The following is a 12,534-nucleotide window of genomic DNA, read 5'->3' on the forward strand; positions in this document are numbered from 1 at the left end:
TTCAAGTTTACTTCAGTTTGCTCATTCTGTAATAATAATTTATAATTATGTCTAATTCTTCAAACCCAATATTAAGTAATTTTTTTTTCTTGTAGTGCTGGGTATGAGCCCAAGGCCTTGTGTGCTAGGCATGTGTTCTACCACTGAGCTACACCCCCAACCAAAATGAAATTTTTTAAGATTCATAATGCTTAAAAGTATTGCAAGTAACTCTTCCTTACACCAGGATGCTTGTAATCTAATGAGGAAGATGAGCATATAGTTGGCCCTTGCCCTTCAGTATTCTAGGGCTATTCCTCTGCATTTCCAAAATCTATGGGTGTGTAATCCTTTGTGTAACATGGCATAGTATTTGCATATAACCTGTGCACATCCTCCTGATTATTTTAAATCTACATTACTTATAACACCTAATACAATGTAAATGCTATTTAGTACAGACATAATTAAAAGTGTACATATTTTTCATTTGTGTTTGCTGAATCCATAAATGTGGGACCTATGGATACAGAGGGCTAACTTATTTATAAAAATCTATAGTATAAAGATAGTGAATAATGTGAGACTGCAGACTTTACTAAAGCTCTTCAGTTTAATTTTTCAAATTTGAATAATAGCTGCAAATGAAATGTGCTATTTTTAAGAGAGTATCAGAAAAGACCCCAGCCTGATCCCAACTTCATAGAAGATGGCAAGGATTTAAAAGACTCTAAAGGAAGTGACCTGGGAAGCAGGCAGGCTGGCTCACTTTAGCTCTTAGGTGGAGAATAGACCAGGGCACTCAATGGATCAGAGTAAGACAATTTCCTACTCATAGCACATCAAGCAGCAGGTGTTACTTGTTTCCTTTCTAATCCTAATTATTTGATCTGAGACATTAACTGATAATTTATAGGCATAAGTGGAAGGAAAAAATCTGCATTTAGTGGCAAAATGTTATTCCCAATAAATACACTTTTCAGAAGATTTAACTTTTAAAATTAAAAAAAAAAAAAAACAACAGAAGGCTTGTGTTGAACAGAGCCTAGAGCAGCTAAATGTGGAAATTACCACTCATCTTCTGGTCTATAGCCTCTCAACACTCTGTCTCTACCCCTCTACTGTCCATCCTCTTGTGGATTACCTCCTGCTGTCAACTTGGCTAGTTGTCTTAATCCAGCCACTTGCCCACTTGAAAAGATTAGTCATTTTCTACCCAAGGAGAAGGAACTAAATTATTAATCAGCTTTTTTTTTTTCTCCCTGGATTCTAACACAATAATATATTTTTATACATTTCTTGATTGCTTTCTAACCTAAAAGATGAAGAAAGATCATTAAAAAACATTTTGGGAATACCACCTATTTAGGACACTGAGAAAATTTAAGACTATCTCTTATTTTGAATTTCCATCATTGTGAGATAAGGGAAAGGACCTATTAGGTTTAACCTAGACTTTTCTTTGCAATAATCAATGGAGTTAAAAAGACCTTTGTATTTATGTAAATTGTGCTCAAAAAGTGGCTTCTTTAGATACTAACATTGAAAAAACTAAGAGAATTCCGGTGCAGTGTAACTCTAAATAGAAGCCTGTGCTCTTCTACCTTTGAGCATTTTGGGAACCAAAATCAATTAAGCAAAAAAGATGGAAATCTCATCAGCAGAAGTTGGTATGGTGAAAATTGTTTAAAGAAACAAAAGAAACATCACCCTGGCTGATTATTTATTGCTGTGGAGACACCCACACTTGATGTCCCTTTTTGTTGTTTTTACATTTGTTTTTTGTTTCTTAAAATTTCAATAGACGGGAAAAACAAAACCATTAAATTTACTTGTAGTATTCATGGGGAGATGTAGAAACTTAACCCTTTTTTAAATATTGTAGTTTCTGCTCAGTATTTATTATCTTTTATAATTTATTTCTTCTAGAAGATAATTTAAAGAAAGTTAGCTCAAATATAACTTGCAGTTGATATCTTAATCCAGTATATCATATTATCTTGTTCTAATTCTAGATATTGAGAAATAAATCTTTGCAGAATTTGAAGTTTGGCTTACTTGAATGATACTATTTTAAAACGTGAGGATTTAATACTTTTGAATTTCTTAATTTCTAGGAGAATATTAGGTGGGGATATAATCTGCCAAAGTGACTATTAGTTTTTAGAATAAACAGTAAAATCATGTTTAGTTTACTAGTATTAAAGGTTCCAAAATTTATTTTCTGTATATAGGCTGTAGGAAATCTCTGCACTCTGTACTTGTTCATAATACAAAAACAAACCATCATCCTCTTTTCCATTCACAGACATAGGTATGAATATATTCATTCTTTCAGATAGGTTTTGGCAAACAAAGCAACCACTTTTGTGGAAATGGGAAGACAGTAGAGATAGAAATACATCTTTGTCCATGAGTTTTTTTCCTCTCTTCTTGGTTGCATTTCCTTCTGTTGTCCCTACCAGATGCTCCTCATGCCTTTTTGTCTTGAGGACACTGCTTCCAAACGCTTTCTCTAAAATCACTTTCAGTTTCTGGTGCCGTTTCCTTCCCTTCTTCCTCCACTACAGTTTTGAACAAGTGGGCTACTTTAATTCTTTGTTTATTTGAGATCTATAGTTTTTCAAGATCTTTTCATGAGGCTAGAATTCTTTTACTCCCACTTTTCTACCTACCAGCAATTTTCCCTAGTTCTTTGAAAAAAGTAATTTAAAAAATCATTATTGTTTTATTAAAAACAAAACATTATATGTTCTTAGTATAAAAAACTAAGTTTTTAATACGTAGGGCTGAATTAACACTTCAGTGTCTTTAATAGAAGAATAGCAATGTTGTTAGCCTGAGAATCTTCATAAACCTCAGCTCCAGTATTGATTCTTGATGCACTAGCTGAGTGATACTGATTCTTGTGTCCTTATCAAGCCTGTCTCAAGAAGCGCCTCCACCATAGCTCTAAAATAATATCTGATCCATGGACTTTAGATTAAATGTAGTGATAGAGAGGGAAGCTCTAGCCCTGTGTCTGATAGCAAAGGTTTCATTCAGTGTTAGTTTCCTCTGTCTCCCAATAACTTTCAAGCACAGGAAACTTTCCCCAGATGATACTGCACTAGGGCCTTGGCTTACTACTCTTTTGAGGTACCTGTGAACTATGATTACTATGTTCATATGAAGAATTTTGGCATTACAGAATTTCCAGAATGTCAAAAGATAGGATGCAGTTTTTTGAGCTGATAGGTTTTGCTGGGTGGATATAAACAAGAAGTTAGAGAAGGACTGTTTTTTGTTTTGTTTTGTTTTTTGTTGTTTGTTTGTTTGGGTTTGTTTTGGCTTGGTTTGGTTTTTTTAGTTATACATAGATATAATGTATTTTATTTTTATGGTGTGTTGAGGACACACCATAAAACTCAGTGCCTCACACATGTGAGGTGAGTGCTTTACCACTAAGCTAAAACCCCATCCCCTAGAACTATTTTCTTAAAGAGAAGGAATTTAAGACAGAAAAGGCCTTAAAGGGGAAATATATGTCAGGTATACCTAATTGTAGAAAACAGGAAGAAATGGATACTTTTGTATACTTTGACATTTGAGAAACCCCAAAAGACTTCCATTTGGAACTATTAGATTGAGTGCATTAAAATATTTTACACCCAAATGAAAATGAGACCATCCATATAGGTGATTCATAGATTCAATTATGATTCTTTTCTCTCCTTTTCAGTTTCTGTTTGCCATATTTCATCTATACTTTCACTGTATGTCTTGCAATTTGATGTGTTCATCCTACATAGGAAACACTAATATTGATATGAAGAAGCCAATACCCTGGGAAAAGGCTAATGGATTACTGATTTGATTTTGCAGTTAAATATAATAATTTTCCATTTTGAAGAACATTGAAACATCTCTTAGTTTAAGTAAAAACAAAACATGAATTAGTAAAACTTTGGTGGAATCCAATGCCTCTTGATAGTGTTAGTTTGTACATATTCTATAGAGATTAAGAAGAATGAATAAGAAATCTAGGCATGGCTATGTAAGATTGACAAGTGCTTTGCTGTTTTTAACACTTATGGAGGGGATTTATGTAAGATCAGTTTGAAGAGTTGTTTATCAGTGTTATGTCCTGATACTTTTGCTAATGGGTGGCAGTGGTTTTTCTTCCTCTTGAAAAGCCTGAGACAACCACTCCTATCTTGCTTGCAGGACAGAAGTCAGGTCAAATCCACCCCTTCAAGATGACCTTCCTTTCTTCGAGAAGCCCCCAAGCAGGCATATTTCCTTACCAAGCCTGTCTCAAGAAGCGCCTCCACCAAAGAATGCAGTTCTGGCCAATGAGGAAGCCCTGCAGAAGATCTGTGCACTTGAAAATGAACTTGCTACTCTCAGAGCTCAGATTGCCAAAATCGTGACCCTGCAAGAGCAACAGAATCTCACTGCAGGTCTGTAAGTCCTACATTTGTTTGTTTTACCTGGCAAATTGGAAATTTTGAATGCCACTAAATTTATGATTAGTATGTTTGAAAATCAAGTGTCAGTCCCCTGCCTTGCTTATTGCAGAACCAGGTTAAGTTTAGGTAGTTTTTTTTGTGTGTGTTTTGAACAATCTTGATGCTATCAGGGAGGATGACTAGGAAACCTATTTGGAAAACATTGAAATCCACGCAGTTGAATTACTACTGTTTGAATCCTTCCCTTATGGGAAACTTAGCTGTCTGTAATAGTAACACCACCTCTGTTGGACATGAGGTCATTCTGTGGATTTCTGTCCAGTGAAAGGAGCCTGGGTTTCTCTGCAGGACCTGGGTAGTCTAGGACTACTTTCACCTCCCTTTCATGCTTTAACATCAGCATAATAGTACCTATATTATTGAGTTACAATATTGTTCAAGCAAATACAGAAAAGATGAAATGTCTTCACCACATAGCAGCTGCAAAGAATAGAATCTGACCTTGGGTCTTCTAACTCCTTGTCTAATACTGTTGGTTTAATTAGTGCGATGTTACTGCTTCTTTGGGGAAGAAACCATAGCCTTGAAATCCTAGCCTACTAACCTGTTGGCATATAGTGGTGGTTTTTCCCATGGTTGTTCCCAAGTCATGATCCAGGATTAATCAGCTCTGTTGAAAGAATAGGATAGTCAGATATCTTGCCTCTGAGCCTCTGTGCCTGTGCCATCTTGGAAATCTTATCCAACCTGGACATGATAGCATGAAGGAGCTCTGGGCACCAAGTGTTGGAGGGATAATGGGTGTTCCTCCAGTAAATTTTGCATAAGCATGTAACTTTTTAAAATCCTAAAGTTCTGCCTTTTAATTCTGTTAATTTTAAATTGTTTTCTTTTGCTTTACCTCCCTCTTCTGGCAAACTAGGAAAACTACTGTAAATTGTAGATAATTTTAGAGTTTAGATGTTCTACTTATAATCTGAATCTTTTGAGTAATTCTTTCCATCAGTGCTATTTCCTCGACCAGTAAACAACTCTTTATGTTCCAATTATGCAGATGAATTTTAGGTCCTTATTTTATAACTCTATAGTTCTTATTTTGAAATTTAAATATGACACTTTTTTTTTCTTCTGCTTGTTCAACAGTAATTTGTTCAACAGTAATTCTAAAACATTTCTTCTGTACCTATTCTAGTCAATGCCATTTTTTGGTTTGTTTTTTGTTTTGTTTTTCTGGTACTGGGGATTGAACCCAGGGGTGCTTACCCACTAAGCCATATCCCCAGCCCTTTTTATTATTTTTATATTTTGAGACAGGGTCTAGCTAAATTGGTTAGGACCTCTTGCTAAGTTGCTAAGGCTGGCTTTGAACTTGCAATCCTTCTGCCTCAGCCTCCCAAGACACTAGGATTACAGTTATGCACCACTGAGCCCAGCCATATAATGCAAGCTTTTAGCTCAAAGTGTCTTATATGAAAGTATACTTTAAATGAACCACAAATTTATCAAATTGTTTTCCAGTAGTTATAATAGTACTAAATTACCAAACTGTACATATTAAAAATAGAGGTTATTATGTGATACAGACTGCATTATATTTCTACTAAAAGTGATTATACATTGTGCTACAAACTTGAGCATTTTGATGTCACAGAAACATCCGTTAAGTTAAATGGAACTTTTCCATCTGGAGAGTTTGAATTGAATGAGATAGTAGATCAGATTCAAGCATTTCTCAGGAAGTAACTGAAACTGCTTTTCTCCTTACACACTGAGATTCTTTTTAAAGATATTGTTTGTAGGAATACAAAAGTCCCTAACATACATTTGCTTTTAAAAACTATTATTTTCTTTATTACCAGCAGGATTAAGTTGTGTGGGTGTGTATGTGCATATTTTCCTCTTATTTCTTCAGTAGGTGACTTGGTTTCTGCCACATCTGTTTCCACAGCCCCACCTCCTCCCTCCACGCCGCCACCACCACCACCACCACCACCACCACCGTTGCCTCCTCCTCCACCACCTCCACCAGGACTCCACCAAAGTAAATCTGCTATTGACCTGATTAAAGAACGAAGAGAGCAAAAAGCCAATGCTGGAAAGACTTTGGCTAAAAACAATCCAAAGAAATCTGACATGCCAAATATGCTAGAGATCCTTAAAGATATGAATAGTGTAAAACTTCGGTCAGTTAAGAGGTGAGAATACATGTACTTTTTTATTGATTTCCCATTTGTTAATATCATGTAAAACCAACACCACACTTCCTGAGGAATTTTGTTTGACTACCATGAATAGTTTTTAGTTAAAAAAAAAAAAATGGGTCCCAGTGACTCCTCCTATACCAGTAGCAAAATCGACTAATATTTCCAGGTGATTTTTTTAGTTTTCCCATTTAATGTCACCCTTTTGTGTAATGTCTCTATTGTGACTATGTAGTCATTCATTCAGAAAAGGTGTGTTGGGCTGGGAGTATAGTTCAGTTGGTAGAGTTCTTGCCTTGCATGCACACAGCCCCTGGGTTCAATCCCCAGTACCAAAAAACAAGGATGTATTATGTTCTTATACAGGTGGTTACTGTATACACATGGAAGATGGAACCCTAGTTTCTGAAGGAGAACACAGTATTCTGAAGATACCGAGTGACTCTTTATGGGACTCTCGTGTACTTTTGTTCAGCCTTAATCTAGGTTTCCATATCACTGCTAGCAAAGTTTGTCAGTGCCATTATGGAGTAACTGTGATGCTAGAGAAGAACTATTGGTCAGACAAGGGCTGACACAGTACTTCCCGGAGGAATGACAGTGTATGAGCCTGTCCCCTTGGTTTCTGTTCACTTCTCTAAGGTCAGAGCAAGATGTAAAGCCCAAGCCAGTAGATGCTACTGATCCAGCTGCCCTCATAGCAGAAGCTCTGAAAAAGAAATTTGCTTATCGATATCGAAGCAATAGCCAAGGAGAAATTGAAAAAGGAGTTCCAAAGTCTGAATCAGAGGCCACCTCAGAGAAGGCGTTGGTGAGTAGTAGCCCATATTCTTTCTTATTACGTGGCAGTTCACACCATGACTGAGTCCCTGCCATTGCCAGTCATTCATCTGAGTCCTCTGCAAGATTCAATAGAATGTGACACAGGATTCTGTCCTTATCTACAAATAGATTGAAAGTAATTGGAAAAATGGTAATATATTTGTTTAGCATTTATATTTTTAATATTTTTACTATAAAAATGATAGTTGTTTATTTCGAAATATAAAATTTGTATAAGAGCATAAAGAAGAAAGCAAAAGTTAATCCTGTATCTCATGCTTAGCTATTTCTAATGTTAAATTTCCAATACAGGGTTATATTATTAAGCATAATGAAGTGAAATTCACTGTAATAAAATTTTTATGTTAGGGCAGTGCACATGTTGTGATACAGAAACTCAAAGCCAGATCATTTTTCTTAGTGAGCCCTGTCACGTCTTTTGAATAGGGTGATACCTGAGGTGTGGACCCAGTTGTATATGGGATAGGTGGAGATGGAGCAGGTTTCATAGAAGCTCTTCGGTATTAATTTCTACATTCCCTTTATTTGTAATTGTCATGGGAATAAGAACTCATTATTCCAGAGAGGCAGATATCAAATTATGGTATCCTTAAAACTCTGTCGTTTAGACATTGCAAGGGAAAATTTGTGCTTGTTATTTTACTCAGAAGTAAACTTGCACTGAAGTAGGGTGTTGCTAATTATAGTTTTCCTTTCTATTGGCTAATTCTTTGTCTTTCATCCTGTTGCTGTGTCCTGTGACAATGTTTAATTCATAAACGTTTTAACATTACTAGTATCTGCTTGGTTTTTCATGCAGAACATACCCAGTGCTGTGATCCATGATGGGGGTGGGATATATTATTACTGTTATAAGAACTGATGTCTATCTTTATTCTTTTTCTTTCTTTTCCAGTTTGGGCCACATATGTTGAAATCTACAGGAAAAATGAAGGCTTTAATTGAAAATGTTTCAAACTCCTAATGGACAATGAGCTGAAAAAAACTCCTGGTTCAGCTGGTTTGGGAGGGCTGAATTTGGCTAGTAGAAATCAACACTATTTAGTAAATACCTGGCTTTAGTATTCAGTGGTGTACTTTTTAACCTAGAGGATTAAGCAATAATGGAAGCACCATAACTTTGTTTTGCTTTTATGAGATGGTCAGTTCTGGAGCGTCCTATAACATACTGAATTCTGACATGTTTTTCACATTTAGCCAGGATGTTGAAGCCTCCAATCTTAAAAACATTTGAAAGATTTCAGAACATAGAAAGGACATTTGTGGATTTTACTGTACATTTTAAAATTCTTAACACTAATTTATCTGTACAAATGTTTTATATACATATATTTGGATATAAAACAGTTTAAAAATTATCAGTGAATGACAATGAGGGTATTATTATCTTCATTTGTTTTCAGTGAGCATTTACTATTCAATATGGGTCAGCTGGTATAATGTAAGTTGTTGGAATAAAATATTTGAGATTAGAATCTTCTTGCCTCTAATAGAACTTTTATCTTAGATTCTCTCTCACATTTTTGGAGTGGAGCTTTGAATAGGAACCAGTTGATGTTCACTGCTGCAATTCCATATGCTTTCCATTAGAGGGAAGTTGAGAACCAGGATGGCTGCTTGTACCTCATTGCATCCAATGCTGAGGAAACAAATGTACTTTTCAAGTGGTGACAGATTGAATTATTGAATTAAATCACTTAAATATAAACCAGATATGCCATCTTTCTTTATTTTCAGTTTAATAAATGGCATCATAAAAATGACTCATTGCTAAGTTGATAATACTTCTGGAAATGTCAGCATAATGGAGTTTAAAATTTTTTAATATTGGTCAGAATATTTATAATGAAATATTATTAAGTAGGACTATGACTTTCCTATATATTATTTATCATTGGTCAGAAGGTTGTTCTGATGAATTAATATTATGCAATGTAATCTTTAGGTGTTATTAGAAAGTGGAGAACTGCCTTTCTCATCCAGGGTTTATAAGGACTTGCTATAAGTGGTCATTTGTAAGTGCTAAATAAACTTTCATGATTTTCTATTTGTGATGAATTCAGCTAATAGTTAATGTCAGAATTTCTTACCATGAGTAAATATTTGAATTTTTAAAAATTTAAATCTAGTGAAGAAAAGTTATACTTCCTGGAAGGATTAGGAGATAAGTAGAAATACACTTTAAGTTATTAAAAATGTTTGTTGTTCTCCTAAAGATTAACAAAAATTATTTGAGATAATTTACATAGTTTGGTTATTTGGCTTAGGTTTAAACTGTGGCATGCTGTTGATAGATATTGTTTCTAATTGTTTGATATGGTTTAAAAATTCTGCCTTTTAAGAAATTCAGAAAATCCACCTGACACATATTTTGGGCTCCTAAGAAATTTATATTTGCATCAGTATTGAATTTTGGCTAGTGCTCCAATGTAAGGAAGTTACTATTTTAAAATAAAGCAAACTATTATTTCCCTTGGACAACAGTGCTTATATGTTTTTCTTTCATCTTTTTTTTTCTTTCATCTATAAAATAAGGTTATTTTATAATGCACATGGTGCTTCTCTGTAGTAATTGCCTTTCTACATTTTTCAAGTGGAAATATACTCCTCAAAATGAACTGTATCACTTCTCATTCACTTTTTTTTAAAAAAGAGATGTTATGGTTTAGATACAAGGTTAACCCCTAAAAGCTCATGTGTGAGAAAATGCAACAAAGTTTAGAGGTGAAATGATTGGGTTATGAGAGTCTTAACAATCAGTGGACTAATCCATTGATATGGATCAACTGAGTGGTAAATGTAGGCTGGAGGAGAGTGTCACAGAGGGCATGCTGTTAGGATTTATATTTTATGCCTGATAAGCAATGTTTTGTTTTGTTCTCTTTCTCTGTCTCCGCATTTTGTTTGCCATGTCCTTAGCTTCTTCTCCACACCTTTCCACCATGATGTTCTGCATCACCTCAGGCCCAGAGCAATGGAGTCGGCCATCTGTGCAGTGAGACATCTGAAACTGTGAACCCCAAATAAAGTTTTCCTCCTAAAATTGTTCTTCTCAGATCTTTGGTTGCAGCAGCAAAAAAAAAGCTGACTAAAATAGAAAGCTTATTAGCATTGACACTGGAAGGCACTCCCTGGAGGCACCCATGTTTCAAGGCTCTCAAACCCATAAACCCAGTATAGGATTAGTGAGATCTGTTTTCCTATCTTTTTGCCACACCCACTTTATTCAAGTTGCAATGCTCCCACCCAACATAATACCTTGAAGTCAGAACTTAATAATAGTTAAACTCTCTACATTTTATAGCTGAAGCTTACAAAGGTAAGTAACCTGGTATAATGTTTTAACTAGTCCAGTGAACCTCATTTTATAGTCAAAAATTATGAGTCATCACTGGACTTGGAGCCTCATGTGATCCTGGCCATATCACACCCTCTTAAAAAAAATGGGAATTGTACTCACTAGCTCAAAAAAATTGAGGATTATGAGCTGAGGCTGGGGCTCAGTGGTAAAAGCACTTGTCTAGCATGTGTGAGGCACTTGGTTCGATCCTCAGCACCACATAAATAAATAAAGTTATTGTGTCCATCTACAACTAAACTGTGTACAAATATATATATATATAAAATGGAATAATGATTTGGGGCACATTCTATGAATAGTAAAGGGCTAAATGAGTTATTACCACCATAGATGATGATTTCTCCTAGGACTAGGGGCTGTCGCCTGTAATAGGTGTCATTGTATGCATCTACTTGCACAGATTGGGATGGAAGAGGTAGGACTATAATATTCCATCGTCTTGCCATGTCAAGAATTCCTATGAGTCTTTTTGTCTCAAGAGTGAAGAGGAAGGCATGAAGTAATAAATTACCAGAGACGAACACTTTGGAAAAAATATTGTTCTGATAACTTCTCCAAAAATAGTTCTCTGGGAAATAGAACATGGCACAAGAAATTCTTTCAGGGTTCATCCAACAGAAGCAGCCCTGAGACTGCCAGGCTGAATGACAGTCGGTTTCATAATAAGACTGTTGCAATACTGCTCACAAACGCTCATTACAAGGACCTCTTTTCTTGTTTTATAGGTTCATCCTACTTCTGAGCGAATGTCTTGAATCTCTTAAGATTCTTCTTAGACTTCTCTTGGAAACCTTGTAAGCTAGCTCTTCCTTGACCTTAATACTCTTTCTTGAAGACAAGATAATAAAAATAGCGTAACCAAGTAAGCACCCAGAAATCTTGCAGAGGTCCCTCTGGGGACTGTAGTCCTTAGTTCACTTCGTAAAGGCTAGAAGACTTAATGTTCCTACAGCTGGAACTTCTCACATTTTTCTCTTTGGCAGCTTCTCCAGCCTCTTGAAAAGGTGAGATTACTCCTGTAAGATTAGCGTAGAACATGAGTGTCATTTAGATATTCTCAAGAGAGCAGTTGTTAAGATAACCCAAATAATGCTTCCTATTCCATACCAAATGCATGTCACATAGACATCCTTCTTTCTTCACAACTGGAAAAGCCTTAATTTGGAAAGAAATCAAGGGTTTTTTACCAAAGGCACAAGGAACCACTATCATTGTTGCCTAATGGCCATCCCTCCTCATTGGTCAGACATGCTTTTTATCAAAAGATGAAAGAAGATGAAACCAGAAAGTTTTTCTGGTATCATCTTAAAGGTGAAAAGCATGAGAACTTGAGTTTTGTCAGAAAGTCATTTTCAAATACTGGTGTTAGCAAGTGGGGTAGAGTAGCACAGGGGAGCTAATGGGGGAGGGATTCAAATTGATGGTCCTTGTCCTTCCCCTTTTGCAGGGCAGAATACCTGATAACGCATACACTGTGCCCAGGGACACAGCCTCAGTAGGTATTCTAATTAGATTCTTCCCCAGGAAGCTGAATAAGAAACTTAAGAGAGCAAGGTAGGTAGTACCAGGAGCGTAAATAAGGATACTAATGAGGTACAGCTATACCTATAACGAATTTTATGCAACGATTTTGAGGAAATGACTTAGGAAGCATATTCATAGTAGCATTGATTCAGCACTCTAAAAGTGTCAACACATG

General features: G+C 35.7%; 1 protein-coding gene across 3 annotated transcripts in view; it reads left to right on the forward strand.

Annotated features, from left to right (window-relative positions):
- Mtfr1 (mitochondrial fission regulator 1) overlaps positions 1 to 10,517 on the forward strand; it is a 52,452-nt gene extending 41,935 nt beyond the window's left edge. For 2 of the 3 annotated variants that reach the window (XM_021724909.3, XM_078017095.1), the window contains 4 exons: positions 4,186 to 4,421; positions 6,343 to 6,625; positions 7,274 to 7,442; positions 8,370 to 10,517. In XM_021724909.3, coding sequence (XP_021580584.2) covers positions 4,186 to 4,421; positions 6,343 to 6,625; positions 7,274 to 7,442; positions 8,370 to 8,438 — 757 coding nt within the window. In that variant the 3' untranslated portion in view covers positions 8,439 to 10,517. The remainder of the gene's footprint in view (positions 1 to 4,185; positions 4,422 to 6,342; positions 6,626 to 7,273; positions 7,443 to 8,369) is intronic. The other variant, XM_078017094.1, reaches the window with a different exon arrangement.
- The last annotated feature ends 2,017 nt before the right edge of the window (positions 10,518 to 12,534 follow it).

The sequence above is a fragment of the Ictidomys tridecemlineatus genome, chromosome 7, assembly GCF_052094955.1.
Source record: "Ictidomys tridecemlineatus isolate mIctTri1 chromosome 7, mIctTri1.hap1, whole genome shotgun sequence".
In the NCBI taxonomy this organism is placed as follows: Eukaryota; Metazoa; Chordata; class Mammalia; order Rodentia; family Sciuridae; genus Ictidomys; species Ictidomys tridecemlineatus.